Source organism: Cryptotermes secundus, unplaced genomic scaffold (genome assembly GCF_002891405.2).
Source record: "Cryptotermes secundus unplaced genomic scaffold, Csec_1.0 scaffold1161, whole genome shotgun sequence".
In the NCBI taxonomy this organism is placed as follows: domain Eukaryota; kingdom Metazoa; phylum Arthropoda; class Insecta; order Blattodea; family Kalotermitidae; genus Cryptotermes; species Cryptotermes secundus.
Genome location: NW_019745101.1, coordinates 130,044 through 148,957, shown reverse-complemented (window position 1 = coordinate 148,957; position 18,914 = coordinate 130,044). Strand labels below are relative to the sequence as shown.

Below are 18,914 nucleotides of genomic sequence, written 5' to 3'. Positions count from 1 at the left end.
TTTAAGGACAGTTGTTTGAAACTGTGTAGAGGAATAGTCTCTGTGTGTTCTGGGGAATCACTGGAAATAAAGAGACACATCTGCACTTCGTTGATAAAGTTTAGAATAAGATCTAAAAGCTTGTGACAATGGCATATTATAACAGTTATTGTCAATATGAACATTATCCATTGTCCTGTTTTTATTTTCAAACCATCGTTTCTGAGACTGGATTCTGTCTCCGTCTTCAGATAAAACCGTATCCAGGTGGGCTCAGTTGACAGGGCTAGTCCCTATCTCCGAAATGCGAGTTTTAAAATAAAAATCAGGATTATGGATAATGTCCAAAAACATAATAATAGTAAAAATTAGTCTCCTAATACGAAATCAGGTGGTACGTGTAGTAACGACTGTGCTTTAAAGGGTTAAGGACGTCATGTACATAACAATAAGGCATGGCTTCTCAAACTGTGGGCCACGATCCCCCTAATGAGGATCTCCGAGCTCTCAAGAATTGTAGCTGCAGCTGTCGAAACGTTTCCCGACTTTCTCGTGACTGCTGAGGAACAATTTTTAATTTACCGTGGATGTTGATTTACGTTTCTTTACTGTTAAAGAGAGCAGACAGAAGTTGTTCTTGTTTCTGTGCTGACGTTCTGTTTATTGTATCTCGAGGCTCTGCTATCTTTAGGAACGTCGCTTGTATTTGCAGGGAGCCACCAAGCGGTGATTGGTGTATTTATTGACTTAGGGGCGTTAGAGTGAAGCTGTGTTTAGTCCTACACTGAGCCATCGATTTTGTGCATATTACTCTCACTAAATTGGTGGCACGCGGTAGCTTAGTTGGTTGAGGCACTATGCTACAAGCCGGAAGGTCGCGGGTTCCATTCCCGATGAGATCATTGGATTTTTTATTTGACATAATCCTCCACAGCTACAAAATAATCCTGGGGTCGACTCAGCTTCTAACAGAAATGAGTACCAGGAATCATCCTGGTGTGTAAAGAGTGGCCGGCGCGTAAGTCTGACAAACTCACCGACATCTTTGAGCCAGTTGTCTAGAAAATGTGGGAGCCTCGACGTCTCAGAATCCTATGGGCGACCACGATCTGTTAGATGCATAGTTTTATTTTCTTTTGCGCTCACTCAAATAAAACAATGTTTTATTTCCATTCAAATCACTAGGATAGACCTACACATTTCAGTGAGAATTGCATCTTCTTCAGGCTCCGTATCGTATACAAATTTAATTGTGGCTGTCATTATGACGGTAAGTGCATAATGTGTGGATTATAAACAGCTGAAACATGTATAATTCTTATAGAACATACACATTTACAACTATGTGTGAAAACTATTTAAATATATGACAATGTAGGTTCATTCATTGTAGTTCTCACAATTTTCTAAGGGATATTTAAACTGAGGTGGATGTAATAACCATCGAAAAATGTAGCCTAGTGATTTGAATGAACATGAAATATTGGTGTGTTGGCGTCATGATTACTTGTCTAACTGAAGCTGTGTTCGTTTTTGTAAGGACGTCGACGGTGTTTCCGGAAAATGTTGCTGGTCCTGGCGCTAGTTGTGTTCGTGCTGCAGCCATCCAGTTCTAATCCTGACACATCTGCTACAAGCTGTGACTTCGAGGCTTCGTGCGCCTGGCAGTGGGGTACCGGCATCCCGTACGGTTTCCGCCTCGTCACTGGGCAAGAGGCGAATCTACCCAACAGCGATGCAAACAACGACAGCTTCGGTGAGTACAGGGCAACATCTTATTTTAAGCAAGAAGTGTCCTGGATGTAACGGCTATAACCCACGCTATACGTACGTCTTTACCGCTGGTCGTTACGTCACTTGCGCAACACCCCAAAACACCTGAAAGATGTTCTGTTAGTGAGTAATAACAGCGTAGAAGCTCCGGGAGGGAAGAGGCGAGTGACGTATTGAAGAGTGGGGGCAGAGATCCTGCTGGCATTGTGGATGGGTTATAGAGACGGTGGTACGTAAGACGGCCTCAGACAATATGAACGTAGCAGCAAACAGTAAGGGCTTGATGCAACCAGCCGTTAAAGTGAATCAGGACACGGCGACAACAGAACACACAGCCACTCCAGAGTTGCTATCTGTGTCTGAAATGTTGAAAGCTGCAGACCATGTTGCATAACACTTCTCTGAAGTAGCCAATTTGCTGCTTAAAATGGACTGAATTAAAGAGATGTTCGATAACTATATCTTACTTCAAAATGCACCATTAGGAAGATCCGAAAAAATTATGTGGAACTGGGTTTGAACCGAGCACATCAGCTTTTGGTCTGTGCTGATAATATTAGTTTATTCAGCGGAAATATAAATACCATGAAGGGAAACACGTGCACGTGCTACTGAGAAGCATGGTCTAGAAGTAAAAAACTCCGTGGCTTTACTCCGCAAGAGAACTATACCGACCGACGGAACAACTGCCGCTTGTGGGCGAAGTTAGTGCCAACTTTATGGGATAGAAAGTGTCACTTGGTCAGCGCAACGAATCCCCACGGCCGTTAATTTCGGTTTTATAGACCGGAGCCGCTACTTTTCTATTCAAGTAACTCAGTTGTCCTCACGAGGCTGAGTGGACCCCGTTCCAGACACACTGTTTCTCAGAAAATCTGGTATCGTCGGAATCAAACCTGTAGCCAGGAACTCTGACCGCTAGAGTCCGGTCTAGAAGTGATTGCAGGAAGAAGGATATAAGAAGGATATTTCGTCATCACATTACAAGACAGTCTCATAAAGAGAGCCAAGAAATGCTTCCAAATGTGAAAGCATTAAATATGCGGAAAGGACAGTAACAAACCACAGTTGCGTTCACATGGAAATTCAGAGCATATTAATTTCGGGGAATGCTTCGTACTATTCAGTTCAAAATATTTTGTTTTCCCGTCTTATAGGTCTGTATAAAGTATAAAGACTAACAGTTTTTTATGTGTGTGTGTGAGTAAAATTTGGTTCCTAACTCTGACAGAAATAGATAACATTGAAGGTGTCTGAGTACAGGGTTTTGAGAAAAATATTTGGATGTAAAAGGAATGAGGTAACATGAGGTTGGATAGGCCACGCCATAGTTCAAGCGGTTAGTCGCTAGCTTCCCACCGCGGCGGCCCGGGTTCGATCCTGGGTCTGGTCAAGTGGGATTTGTGGTGGACAAAGTGGCGCTGGGGCAGGTTTTCTCCGAGTACTTCGGTTTTCCCTGCCAATCTTCATTCCACCAATTGCTCCACAATCACCCTCACCTATCATCTGGAGCTGGTACAATAGCCCAGAAGTGGCCACAGTACAAGGGACTTAGTCCCACCCCACTATAAATAAAAAAAAACATGAGATTGGAGGAAAGTGGATAATGTGGAGCTTCATAAGTTTTATGCTTCACCCAGTGTGACCCAGTCAGGAAGGATGAGATGGGTCGGGCATGTATGATACATTAAGAAATACTTATGGAATTTTAGTCACAAACCCCGAAGGAAACAGGCCACTTGGGAGATATGGCCATAGATGGAAGAATAATATATATAAAAACCTGCTCCAAAGATACAGGATGTGGAACAAATGTATGGAGTTCAAAGCCACGAAGCAAGGGAACTAACCACGGATGAAGCGGTAGGGACAAGCGGCAGAAACTACGACTACTCTAACCCTAGAGCCTGTGGATCAGTTTAACGCTTCAGGCGAAACATAATTATCTTTGGAGAAAGTCTTTGCATTTTGGCGGCAAGGCATAATAACTTTACTTTGCACACGTCACTAAGAATTCAAACGTTATTGTGACCCAGAATATGAGCGTATTTATATCTGCTGCGAAGAATAAAACTTATCCAACAGAATACATACCCCAGGTTGGCCCTGGAGGCACTGTGGCTAGGCAACAGGCGTATTCGGGATAACCCGGTAGGTAGAGCGCCTCGACAATGAATGGACTCGGGGGCCGTGCAGCAAGTGCTATGCGTACACAAAGATTGTATTCGCAAATAGTGCAGAAGCTACTGTATCTGTGCAACGAATAGGCCTACATACGTTGCAGCTCCTCAGGACGGCGCAGGATATTCTGTACCTAGGCACCGAACACACTTTGAGTTGGTGCAACAGGTTCTATACCTATGCAACGAGTATACTCAGAGTTTGCGCAGCAGGTTTTGTGCATAGACAGCCGTATACTCTGGGATGACACAACAGGCACATTGCGCATACAGGGAGTAGAGTGTACGGCACTCGAGACTGACAACGAACATAGCCGGGGGTGGCGGAAAATGAGAAAACATAAACCCGCTCTCCTGGAATTTGCCAGAAGAGCAAACACTTTCACGAATCATGCATTAATGAAGCCCGTGTACCCTGGAACACAACAGGAACCGCTACTGAGACGAGTGTTAATGTGACTGACACGCAGTGGGCCAGGTGTTCGGGCACGAATTTGGCAGCCGTTACTCTGGCAAGCTGCTCTTCATGAAGCAGTAGGCACTGAATGAAGACTGACGTTGCTAATTTTGTGTTGGCCAGACTGAGTTCGAGGCTATTCATGACCGATTAATGGATCTGAAGTGGACTCAGCTACGCAGGTTACTCGCCCCTGTAGGCACATTAATTTTAAACTACAAGTTCACTATCCTAAACTCATTTCTGCAGCTATTTCCTTTACACTGAATGTAATAGTTCTGCCATTATGACCGGGATTTCATGGCCACGTTTGTGATAACGGGGTTCATCACATGAAGATGAACTTTATTTTTAAAATATGAGGTGCTTCTCATCTTGTCTTTAACATAAATATTGCAAATTCTTAACTCAAGTTGTTAAGAGATTTCAACCGTTCATACTATTACTGCAATGACTTTCTTTTGTGATGATTTACAGAATATACTGTGCATTGCACTGGAGAGCAAAGAGAGTACGAGCTATATTTTTTCAGAAAAATTACTTACATAACAGCAGCAAACGGCATTAAATTTATAGATCTTATTATAAATACGTACGACTGAAAGCGCACTGTTTTGTCTTTGCGAATAAAGTAAATAAATTATGATACCCGCGAAACTGTTCCTGAGAGAGAAGTTTAACAAACAGCTGCACGGGTCCGTACCACGTGAGGATCAGTGCGTAGAGGCCGGCATTCAAGTGTTAACAATAACAGGTAACATAATTCAGTGTTTGTCGCCTACTGTGGTGACGAAGCAAGCTGAAGTGCACAAAGGACTCATGTTGTAAGGAAAGAGAATGTAGCATAACTCGATTATGCCTTTAGTTTCTATATGCTAGGTACGTATATACAGATACATTATAACCTGTACAATGAGTTTTGTAGGCGGAACGGCCGTGAAGCAAACTTAGCGTGACGCGTCGATCCCACCGCCTTACGATATATTCCACGAGCGCAAAGGAAAACGTACTATGGAAGATTGTGAAATTGCTGACAAGGTGAACTGGGTAAGATGGGCTTGTTGTAGCAGTGAAATCTTTACATTTCCATCGCTACAGTATTATGAGTGACGTGGTGTAGTGATCGACTATCTGTTGTGTATTCTTGAAGTCCACGTTTCAAATCTCGGTCAAATAACAGATTGTAATGACTTAAATTGGCTGTAATTTGTCTCATTTTTTCAAGAATAACCGAGACGCTACATTTAAGTAGGTCACGACAGCTCCTCCTCTTATCTTTGTAGGTCACCCTTCATATTCATTCCTTCTTTTAATATTCTACGCCGTATAACGCATTCGTTGTTGTTGAATGAGCAATACAATCTGGGTGTTGTTTGAAACATTCAGAGGGAGGGGAATCTTATTCTGTGAGTGCTGCTTTCCATGCGAACGTCCGTGGAGTATTTTTAGCAGGCAGCACTAGCTGGCCAGGCTTCAAGGGAAAGTTATTAACGAACCGAGAGAACAATTGAAGCGAAACATTTTCGCTGAGCCATCTGCCTATATTGTAGAATTTGAGCAACAAGTCTTAATTCCAGTGTTTCCTTGGAGGTAAATACTTCATCCTCTAGGGCGAGGTTCAAACGCATGACCTCACGAATGGGAAAGGAATTCTAACAATTAAACCGTGACTTTCTGTCCAGTGAGTAGGGAGGAAGGGTATGTACTGTGAACTGGAAAGGCACAAGCGGAAGTAATCATGGCCTAGGGCCGCGCCATAGCTCAAGTGGTTAGTCGCTGGCTTCCCACCGCGGCGGCCCGGGTTCGATCCCGTGTCTGGTCAAGTGGGATTTGTGGTGGACAAAGTGGCGCTGGGGCAGGTTTTCTCCGAGTACTTCGGTTTCCCCTGCCAATCTTCTTTCCACGAATTGCTCCACAATCACCCACACTTGTCATCTGGGGCTGGTACAATAGCCCAGAAGTGGCCGCAGTACAAGGAACTTGGTCCCACCCCACTAGCAATAAAAAAATCATGGCCTACTTCAAGGTTGAATCCAGGTATTTTCATAGAAGGGTCAGTCACAGTCAGAGTCAGAGTTATTATACTTTACGATTGGCGGGTTTCCGCCAATCAGGTCGTCTTAGCGCCAGGCCCCTTGAGGCTCACGACTAGTTATCTTTTTCGAATGAACTCTTGAGGTTATAGCCCATATGTAACTTCCTCTCCCACGAGACGATGGGTTTATCGTTTATACACGTAATTGCCAATGGCCCTCTCGAGCGCAATCATTCGCGGGTCCGAGTTCCACGGGACTCATGGTCATATTGTACTCTCTCAGATTCGAGATTCCCCCAGCTTGGAAGACCAGATCCCCATATTTATATTCTCCAGGAACAGGGTGGCCCAATTGTACCCCCAGACCCTGGGTTCCCTTTTCGTCGCCTCCTGCGACTCGCAGGATTAATGTGGAGGCATTCGACCCCGCCTCCACACGGGATTTCGTAGAAGAGAGAGGAAGGCGAAAGATATGCCTCAACAAAGTTTGCTGTAAATTACGATAATAAAACTTCCCAGGAAGCGTTTATGCTCTGTGGAATCAGTTTATCTACGAGTCGGGATGCCGTCAATAAAATGGTTGGAGGCTGAATGAAGGATGCTCGCTTTCCGACAAAGTTACGGTTTTCTCATGTTGCCGCCACTGTGTACAGATCTACTGTTGGTTCCGCCCAGCCTCCAGTCCAATAAATGGCTGGGGTAAATGGGCCGGAAAGTGAAACTGACCACTTCAAAATTCTACCAGTAATACCTGTGCGATATTTATCTCACGTGATCAAGGGGAGTTTCGTCCCTCGAGGCCTCAGTTAATGAGTACCTACTGCTACACCAGTCATCCTACAGAAGGTTATTTCTCTCAGTACTACCCACACATTCCTAATTAACGCCAGGTTGTGTTGCTCTATGGACAGCAAATTATTCCTCAAGAATTTGACATTTATGCCTTGTACCAAGCTATTACCTTTTTAAGAGAACATTGAAATTCATCACAATATTCGCTAAGACCCATTCTTGTGCCACTTAAATCCAATCCCGATCTCCACACCAGTTCATCTATTACCTATATAAATATTACTCTGCTATCTGTAGCTGGACCGGTCACCGTAGCCGAGCGGTCTAAGGCATGTACTGTCTTCGCTCGCTTGGAAACCGGGATCTTGGGTTCGAATCCCACTCACGGCATGGATGTTTAGTTTGTGTGTGTGCATTTTTCTGTGTTTGTATACAGGTAGAGGCCTTGCGACGAGCTGATCACCCGCCCAAGGAGTCCTACCGAATGTGTAAGATCTAGAAAAACCGAAGTGAACGGAGAAGTTCATGGAGGTAGGCCTAGAGCCACTGGGGCTGTAGTGCCAAGGAAAAAAATCTGTAGCTGGATGTCCAAAGTTGTACCTGTTGTGGGTATTTCTGACGAAACTTTTGCATGCATTCCTTCCTTCCATGACTTCTATGATACTTTTGTGTGCATCCCTTACTCTATACACGTTTCATGTCTCGCTTTTCTCATACCTTCTTTATTTAATCACTGTAACAAAATTAGAAGAAGAGTACAAATTATGGTGTTTGTAACTGTGTAATTTTCACCTGTCATTGTCTCATCTCATTTGAATCCAAATAACTTGCTTCGTACTTTGTTCATGTACATGCTCAGTCTATGTTCTTCCCTCAAGGTGCGGAAACAAGTTACAGTCTTAAACAAAACAACACATAAAATTATAGTTTAATCTTTTACTTTTTAGAAGACGCGTTGAGATAATTGTTTTCGCAAAATTCAATTTCGTGAACAGCCGCGCGGATCCTGTCTGAACTGAGCTATTTCAACATGAATGCGTAAATGGCTTACATGTATTCGAAAACACTAACATGGCGGTCGACCCTGGGTTGTGAACATTAACTTGCAGACCGTGTACGTTACAAACCTTTTAGAAACTCATGGATTTATAATTCTTCCATTCCCTTGTTATATTATTTCGATGGGTCTACCTATTTTCATGCAGTGTTGTTAAGATGTCACAGTGGCCGCGCCGTTTAAGATATGAACTACCTTCGCTCGCCCGAACACTGGGATCGTGGGTTCGAATCCCGCTCAAGGCATGGATGTCTGTGCGCGTTTATTTTGTGTTTGTGTTGTCCTATGTATTAAGGGAGGAACATAGGCTGAGGGTGCTTGAGAACAGGGTGTTGAGGAGAATATTTTGACCAAAGAGAGATGAAGTGACAGGAGGTTGGAGAAAACTCTACAATGAGGAGCCATAACTTGTACTCTTCTCCAAGTATAAATAGAGTGATCAAGTCAAGGACGATGAGCTGTACATGGTATGTAGCATGAATGGGGGAGAAGAGGAATGCAAATAGGATATTGGTGGGAAAACCAGAAGGATAGAGACCACAGGGAAGACCAAGGCGTAGGTGGGTGGACAATATTAAAATGGATCTTAGAGAGATAGAAGGGGATGATATGGATTGCATTGATCTGGCTCAGGATAGAAATCAGTGGAGGGTTCTTGTGAACACGTTAATGAACCTTCGGGTTCCATAAAATATTGGGTAATTCTTGAGTAGCTGCAGAATTGGCGGCTGTTCAAGAGTAAGTAAATAAGTAAGTTGTTCTATGTAGGAAGCGGCCTTACGACGTGTTGATATTCTGTCCAAGGAGTCATGCCGACTATCTTAGGATTAAGAAACTGAAGTGAAACAAAGCGTTTCACGGATGCCCTATGCTCCAAAGCGGGAGCAACAGGAAAGAGAGAGAGAGTTGATGAAATCATGAGGTTTGACACGGGCCTAGCAACATGCATGGGGTATTCACGAAATTCATTCGGCAGTTTGACTTCTAAACCTTATGACTAAGGTCGCTTGGATGAGAAGGTAATATTAAAATGGATCTCAGAGATACAGGTTAAAGTGGCTCAGAATATAGCTGAGTGGCGGTAGTTTCCGAATCAGCTGATGGCAACTTGATGTGCTTCACACGCGATGGACGCCATGTTGCTGCCTCCGAACTGCTGCTGCTAGATCAATTTCCAGCGGTCGCCAGGCAACGAGCGTGCTGTCTATAATGCACGAGCCGATACCAGGCTTATGGCACTTCCCAGGGTGTCTTCATATGCCTGCCATTCGCAAGCCTCGCAGCAAAATTGTAAGGCTCAGCTTCGTTCATAGTAATTCAACCGACCATGCATTTTCCTGCATTTTACTGAATTTCAAATTGTCTCATGCTCATATGTGTCTGAGATCCGGTCTAATATCACACAGACCTATATACACTGGGGCACGCGGTAGCGTAGTTGGTTGAGGCACTATGCTACAAGCCGGAAAGTCGCGGGTTCGAGTCCCGATGTGGTGGATTTATTCTTCAATTGACCTAATCCTTCCAGCCGCACTATAGGCCTGGGGTTGACTCAGCCACTAAGAGAAATGAGTACCAGGAATCTTCCTCGGGGTAAAAGGCAGCCGCGCGTAAGTCTGATAACCTTATCTCCATCTGTGAGCCGACTGTCTAGAAAATGTGGGAGCCTCGACCTCTCACAACCCTATGGGCCCCCATGGTCTGTTACAGGAATAGCTTTACCTATGTGCACTGTATATATTCGATTTGGACGCTACGTGGTAAACCAGTCTATTCAAATTTTTATTTTACTACCATAAGAAGGGGTTGTGAAGATCTCAAATTACGAAGTTGCACATCGTGAGTTTCCTCAATACTGTCGGGCGGGTTGGCTCAAGCGGTAACGCTTGTGATTTGTGCTCTAGAGGCAGCCGGTTCGCGTCTCGGTCGCGAGAACGACTGTCGTATCAGAAGTTTCTCTTGCATTTTGTATGTTCTTGCAGGCAATTTCCGGGTTAATACATAATATTAGGCCACAATTGCTTTCTTCCTCGTCCTTTCCAAACCACTACTCATTAAATTATTATATCAGCTGAGGCGATTAGTCACTTGCTTTCTGTCGAGGCGGCCTTAGTTCGATCCCTGGTCAGATCATGTGGAATTTGTAGTGGAGAAATTCGCATTGGGGCAGGTTTTCCCCCCTTATTTTGGTTTCTTCTGCGAATTCATATTCACCACCCGCTCCACATACGAAGGAGAGTCAGTAAGAAGGCCGTAAATGGACATAAAACGTAAACAATTTCAAATTCGAGCTGGAAAAAGAGTTTGTTTCTCGATATATCCTCCACCAAGACTGATGCACTAGTCCCATTGCATTGCTAGTGAATCGAAACTAGCAATATAGAAGTACCTTGACTGATGTCTCAGCCACTTCTGCACCTTCGTCTCAACCTCTTTGTCAATAGCGAAATATTTGTCACCAGCCCCCCCCCCCAGACCAAACAAATGGAAATCACTAGGGGCCAATTCCGGGATGTAAGGCGGATATTCAAGAAGTTCCCACTTCAGTTCTTAAATTCTCAAATTCTCTCCTGGGTTGCACGGGCTGTATGGGGTCTGACATTGTCGTGATAAAGCAGTACCCCTCTTGCCAGTTGGCCCTGATGTTTTCTGCGAATTGCATCCCGAAGCTTCAACAGAACTTCAGAGCACGATGTACGCTTCAGGAAATGGGATAGCAGCACTCCCCGAGAATCCCAAAACACGGTAAGCATAACTTTTCCAGCTGATTACCTAACTTTATATTTCGAGCTTTTTAACTGAAGGTGAACTGAGATGTTTCAATTGTATTGAAGCACACTTTGGTGCGGATAGTTTGTGATGCACCCATGATTTGTTCCCAGTAACAAACAAACCTGTTAAGCATACTCGTATCTTCTCCTTCATCTGCATACCATCAGAGATGTCGTGAGGACAGACCAATTCGGTTAGTTTTTTCTCCATCCTTCAGTTCTCTGTGCACCCAATGTGCGCACACGTTCTGAAACGTCGAATGATCATGCATTATGCTGTGAACTAAACCATGGGAACATTCTAGTGCAGTTGTTACACCTACACTGGCTATCGTTATCCTCCTCTCAGCTCGAAGGAACTTTTGCACCCGCTGCACAGTTGCTTCTGTCGCAATCTCAAGAGGGCTACCTGGTCAGGAGCCATCTGTGACTTTCGAACGTCCTTGCCAGAATTTCGACCCGGCTATGAACCGCTTTACGCGGCAAACACTTCGTGCCATAAATAGGAAACATTTCTTTATGAATATCCTTTACATTGATTCATTTTGCCCGCAAAAGCGCACAACGAAAGGCTACTTTTCGAAGGTATAATCCCCAAGCACCGTTGTCCTCTTGACTGCTGAAACCAGCCTCTGAACATGCGCATGGGCGTCAGCTGCCTGGACCAGTGCTTCTCAACCGCCAGGCCGCGGCTCAGTAGTGGGCCCTGGCATCAATTTTACTGGGTCGCGAGAGGATCTTCTGGAATTTATCATTTTCATTTTATAAGCATTTTTCATGAATAAATATTTTATAGTGGAAATATTCTGAGGAGAATAATATTTGTGTCGAGAAGCTCAGACACAGAACACCTAAATCTGTGTAGCAAATGTCAGTGACCAAGCCGCATATTTTTAAACATGGAAGTATTCATGAATGATCGGGAATTTTCAGACATCCAAATCTTTCAACATTCAGGAAAGGCAATACCGATGTTTATGACCAGTCATAAAAATTGCCTGCAAGCCTATTACAACAATGGGCGGCATATCCTCTGTTCTCAGAACTGAGCGAAATAATATCTGTGTTGCAAATGTCAGTGACCACTCAGCAAGGAAGTATAAAGAAAATGTTTCCACTGAAATTGAAGATCAAGGCAGTCTGTATCCGGGTCTCAGATCTAGTAATACTGAATACTGTTTCGCCGGCAAGTTGACATCCTTCTGCTTCTTCCCCTATTCAGCTGACTTCTGTGGTGAGTTGCATTGCATAAATATTTTTCTCACTGCCGTTTTTTTCAAACCAACATCATTAAAATCAATTTAATAATACAATAATCAATTTTACGCAGAATAACATAAGTTTTTGGTGATCAGCATGGGATATGTCAATGAAAATTAGCACAAATTCATTTAATGATGTTGGTCTGAGGAAACTACAAAATGCTCCAAGATTTCATTAGTCCAGTGATTGATAACTAATTTAAATGTAATTTTATGTTTGTCAACATGCCACACCGTATACATAAGTGTACTAATGCTCTTTATGATTATGCTATAATTGCTAATATTACGTTAGCTTAATGCATGAACTTTAACAAAACTGGAAAGGTATTTACGAGTAAATTTGTTGGGACTGGGCCCTCGTCTTATAAAAAAAGAACTTACTGGGCCGCGGTCTCATAAAGGTTGAGAACCACTGGCCTAGACTATCATGAAGCTGGACTGTGCTGCTACCTAGTGATATACATAAGAAATCTTTTGCATTCATTACGGCTGTTTTACTTCCATTGGAGACCTATTTACTGACTCACCCTTTTACATTAATCATCCTGTCAACCACGAATTCTGACAGCGTTGTTAAATAAATCACAAACAAGTATATCTTTCATGCTCCTGCGTATACTACCCGTTAGTTCCAAACATACAGTGCCATGTAGACCCATAGATAGGAAACGACCACAAGGTAAACAAATATACAAGATTCGTTGCTAAGTAATGGCTCCTAAATAGCAACAGAGTGATGGTGTTTTAGGCGCGACCCGCGCCGATATCTGCACATGCAACAGAGGCAGTGCAACAGAGGCAGTGCAACAGAGGCAGTGCAACAGAGGGATGGTATTTTCTGTATGGTCCGTGCCGAGATGTTATAAGCAGGACAACTCTAGAATATTTCAATCGATTAGTGAAGAGTTGCTTTAGCTGAGGCTCGGCGCAGTTCGGAAACCCTGAGGAAGGGGAACGTCCGCCGTTGGAAACCACTAGCAGAAGACTGATGAAAATACAGCAGGCTGAAAAGACTTAAGTGTGTGTTCTAGTGAACTTTTAATTGTGGGAATTAGTGAAGCGGTTATAATTGCTTTTAGTCACGAATCTGCAAGAATTCAATAAGTCCAATTGCCGCTCCAAATTCCATCTTTAATCACTCAAAATCGTGACAATGCCTTAAACTATTTCGACATTTTTAGTGCTCTTTCTTCGTTACTTCTCTCACGTTGCATAATATACGGACATCAGTAGACATTCTTTTACGTTCAAACAAAATGTAATAATTGAGGTTCTTAGAAAACTGCGTATGACAACATTTAGTAAAACTTACTTGATCTAGATCGTTTTCCTTATGAATTGATGTACAGTATTATATTTAAGCATCCTGTTGCACTTTATACGATATATGATATAACTCCGTCCTAAGTGCAAACTATATTTACAGGTCTTTCGTTTTGTTCTCCTTTATACACTACATATTTCGGCCCCAAACGGCCATCATCAGGTGCATACACTCAAGTATCTGTTACACTGCATTTATTTCTAACATCTAAAATTCAAAAACATAGGTCTTCCTGATTGTTCCTTACGTTGTTATTACCAAAATCTACTTTGTTGATATCTTTGTTATTTACACGCGTCAATTTTGATTTCTCTGAATTAGCACTTATAAAATCTTCAGTTCTAATTTTAAATCCTTTAAAAACTTTTCTCTAAATTTTAAAATTTAAAATTGTCAGGGTTACTCGCCCTATGTCTATAGTGCTGCAGCGGCTTCTTCTTATTTCTAGTACTGTATAGGTGTTATTTGTAATATACAAATACTCGTATTACTATCTTATGTACGTAATGTTTTCTTATGTGTTTATACTGTTATTTGTACTTACTCTGTGTAGTCTCCCTGTCTGCGTGCCGCTGCTTATCTTTACTACGTGTGCTGTCTGATGTATTGTGTGCTGTGTTTTATGTTGGTGAGTGTAGGAGGGGATTGGGTATTGGGGAGAGGGAGGTACCGTTAGTCTGTGTAGATTTCGTGTATCGTTTGAAATATGGGATTGTGTGTTTCTATGTGTGTGTGTCATTCATGTGTAGGCCTTCCTTACTTATTTTATATATATGGTATTTCTCTAATGTGTTCAAATGTCTGCCCTTCTTTCCCGTTGTTACAACTTCCATTACGTCTGTTATTGTTCCGTATGCATGTCCTGTATTTAGTATGTGATTTGAGTACCCGGAATTGCTATCATTATTCCTGATATCATGTATATGTTCTTTACATCTAGTGTTAAATGTTCTGCCCGTTTGCCCAATGTATTTCAATGGGCAATCTACACATTTCATTTGGTATATGCCACTTTTATTGTATTTATCTAATTGTGGTTTTTGTTTGAGTATATTTTCTATTGTGTTTCATGTGCGGAATGCTACTTTTATCTGTGTGTCTTTGAAAAGTTTTGTAATTTCTCTCACTTCTTTTGTACTATATGTAAAAGTGGCCCACTTTGTTTTTTGTTGTTGTTCGTCGTCATGTGTGTTTGATTTTTGTTTTCGTTTTGTCTGATTTGATCTTTTGATTATGTTTGTGTCGTATCCATTGTTATGTAGTATGTTTTTAATAGTATTCTTCTATATTTGTTTTCCTTTTTCTGTTATTGGGTATGTGTAAAATCTATTTAGTATGTAATTAATACCTGATAATTTGTGCTCGAATGGGTGGCACGAACTGTTAGGTATTATGATGTCTGTTTGTGTGGGTTTCCTATATATTGCGAATTGCAAACTATCTTCCTTACGATGTATTGTTATATCTAGGAAATTAATTGATTCTTGTTGTTCTCTTTCAATGGTGAATTTTATAGTTGGTTGCAATTCATTAATTTCCTTGAGTGTATGTTATATATTCGTTGTTTTCTCATCATATATTATTAATATGTCATCGACATATCTGAAATATTTGTTGTTTTACTAGAATTGAATATATTTGTGTGTGTTCCATACATTGTATATGTGTTTCTACTATTATAGTTGATGTTGGGGCTCCCATAGCTAGTCCGTCTGTTTGTTTGTAGTATTCTTCGTCAATTTGGAAATAATTTTGTTCTAATACTGTTTTTAACGTATGCATTATTTCTTTGTGGCTTTCTTTATCTATTTCATGGTTTTTTTCCTAATATAGTGTTTATTATATTTATGGGGTTAGTTTTCGGTATATTTGTATACATGTTTTCAATGTCAAAGGAACATAGTCGCATGTTCTCATTAAGTTTAATATTCAAACCTCTAACTTACCTATTGTTTGGAATGGGTGTGGGATTTGGTGACTCGTCTCAGGTAAGAAGCTTTTAATAAGTTTTAATAAATTGTTGCATATAAGACTGTAGAACTAATTAACATTAAGTAAATAAAAGAGAACTGGAGAAAATTCCATAATGAGAATTTAATAATTTATTTTATGCCCAACACATTTGTAGTGACGAAATTAAGAAATACTGGATTATGTGACGAGTAGCATGCATGTGGGAAAAATTGTACAATATCTTGTTTTTCTAAATTCTGGAGAATAGAGACGACATTGAAGATCATGTGTGACTTGGGCGATAATATTAAAAGGAATCGCAGAGATATACATTTTTAAGATGTATACTGGTCTGAAATTGATCAGAAAAGGACCTTGCGAGCACGGCGCAGAAGCAAGGAATTGCTTAGCCGACTGGCGAGAATTCGCATGCTCATAAAAACTCTATCACATGGTCTTAGTGAGGTCGTTATTAAAATGTGAAATTAAATCAATATTTTTATCCAGTCATGAGCGTCACCATACACGAGGACAGGGGTGCACCTTCAGATTTATCCAGCTAAATTTCCACGGGATAGAGGAATCATTTTGCAAGAACATAATTTAATATGTGCATTTTTAAGATACTTAATAAATCGCAGTCTCCTAGTACGAGTATTTTCGGAGAAGCTGACTCCATGGAACAGAGTCCTACAGAAGCTAACAGTTGCTCATCTGACTTGAAATCCTCCACCTTTTTTAGAACCCGAATGTTCATTACCGTCTTAAAAAGCACACGCCACTGGATTCTGTAGGCCTCTTCATGCCTGTTCCGGTCTCAGAACTTTTTCCGAGGGTTTCCTTGGTCTACGACTAACTCTTCCAAGTTATTAATTGCATTCTTCCATTATTTTCCCATAATCTTTTAATCCCTTTTATCTCAGCTATATAACCACATAACTGTGTCAGCAGAGCGGGCAAGCCAGACATCTGATCAAGTCCCTGGATTGAGAAGATGCAGAAGCAGGGGAATGTGATAAATATTAGTACCAAAAATTATAATTATTTTTAAATACGGCCCCATTTGTGTTTCAAAATAGAGACCTATTACTCCAGGGTGACCAGTAAAAAGCATTCTTAAATGGCTTAAAAGTAAGCTTGTAGCAAAACTTCCGGATCACCTTCTCCCTCTCTAAAAGGTCTTGGCTTCGTTCGTCCTTAAGGTCCTTACGTGTCAGAATTCTTTGCCTCTGTCGCCCCATTCTTATATTTCACAAATAGTTCAAACATTATATATACGTAACTTCAAATGTGTGCCGATATGCAACACAGGAAATCACGCGGATTACGAAGGCTAAAGCAACTAACTTTGATATATTCAGGAAACTGTTTTCTCAGTACTAGATTACGCGCTGAATAACGATTTTCTGTTACTCTCTTCAAATGTGCATAAAACTGCAAACAAGAAAGTCATTTCAGACAAACGTCATTTGCTGCAGTATTTGGGGCCGGACGCAACATGTCCTCCCACACGTCTCAACCGGGTACATTACATTGCCCTGTCTGCATTTGTTTCGCTCGCTCGAGCGAGAGTAGCGACATGTACTGTGTTGAACTGAAGGATTCCAACGGATCAGAGGCCACTGAACCATCGCACTAAATTCATTATACCACTCTTACGCCATGCCATAGCTTAGGCGGCCAGGCTCCGGTTTCTCACTGCTGAGACCTGCGTTCAGTTCCAGGATGGGATTTGTGATGCACTTCTGTTTCCCTGATAGTTATCATGTCACCAGTACTCCATACACGCCTGGCACCAGGAGGTGGCACAGTGTGTCCTTTCTTCGCCACAGCAGAAACGAACTGTCTCACCACGCCGCTGTAATGCAAATGTCACCTTGTCTCGGGGAGAGATGACAGTTTCATACAAGATTGTTCTTGCAAGAACTGAAGAGAAGATAGTATACGAAAAACATAGGCATGTCTGGGGAGATATTATCACGTGTTTAGTAATCATAGACAGGTTCTGGATTGGTAATGAGATTTATGGATCCATGTAACTCGTAACTACAGATAAGTACAACAATTTCAATAGGTCCCGCGCTTTATTATTCACCCTGAATCCTCAGTTTTCACTTGGCGCTGCCTGGCAAAGACTCCTCAGCTTATGCCTTCGATGGCTCCTGCCTCGCTGGCTGGCTTCTTATAACTAACTACTGCGCCGATCATGTGATTTGGTTGCTGTGGAAACATGCTTACTGAGCCATTTCCTAGTAACGGATACCGTTTACTTTGCTGTAGTCTAGCAATGGACGTTTCTTATAGATGCAGAATTCTGGTTTGAGCCCTCATGTCATAATATAAATAAAATACATCCGAAATAAATTTGGTGAGCGGTTGTGGACTGGATTTATCTCGCTCAGCACAGTGTTCAGAAGTGGATTCTTGTGAACACGGCAATGAGCAGTCGCGTTCCATAAGGGCGGCAAATTTCCTTACAACATGAACATCAGTCTCTAAGAAAATACCCTGATCCGTGGAGTTTGTTTGAAAAAAAAAATTGGTGTTACTAACGTAGCTGGAGCGTCGTCGCCGAACAGTCAACTCCCATAGAGTGAGTCAGACAGATTGCCTTACTGACGCGGAGACGGACGTCATCTCGTTGCCTCATTACTGGACCGTCAATCCAAATCATAGTTCCTCTATGCTAGAATGTTACAGCTCATGCGCCTGTCTCAATCAGATCTCGTCCAGGGAAGCACCTGAGATTTGGAGACGCCTTCCAAGTATGGAGGGAAGCTGCGAATGTATTGAATAAGCAGTCGTGGACAGCCGACAAGGGGCGGTCTTCCGACTTGGGGCTTGGGAGTGGGGCTAACAATTTCTCACTGTAAGAAATACTTTGTTACGAAAAAGAAACACAAAGTCTCGGATCTGGACGGATCCTCTGGGTAAACGACCTAAGCTAAAGAAAATGGACATGAGATTCGGTACGTGGAATGTTTAGAGTTTTTATAGGGCAGGTTCGCTCAGGGCAGTGGCAGAAGACATCTTAAAACATAAGTTAGACTTAGCGGGAGTACAGGAGGTCAGATGGGATGGAGGTGGCATCACACCAGCAGGAGACTATACATTTTTCTATGGAAAGGGGAATGGAAATCATGAATTAGGTACAGGTTTCTCCGCACATAAGAGAATCGTATCAGCAGTTAAGAGGGTACAGTTCGTTACTGATAGAATATCATATGCAGGGTGTTTCACGACTTTAGGGCATAACTGCAGGAGGTGATTTCCTAGTTCTTTGTGATCAAAACAGTTCATATAAACATGTGTCCGATTTTGGGCGGCT

General features: G+C 42.1%; 1 protein-coding gene across 1 annotated transcript in view; it reads left to right on the top strand.

Moving 5' to 3' along the window:
- LOC111875018 (leukocyte tyrosine kinase receptor) overlaps window positions 1-18,914 on the top strand; it is a gene marked incomplete at its 5' end in the record, with an annotated part of 164,894 nt that overhangs the window by 18,401 nt on the left and 127,579 nt on the right. Inside the window, 1 exon segment of the mRNA XM_023871021.2 lies at window positions 1,520-1,735. Coding sequence (XP_023726789.2) covers window positions 1,543-1,735 — 193 coding nt within the window.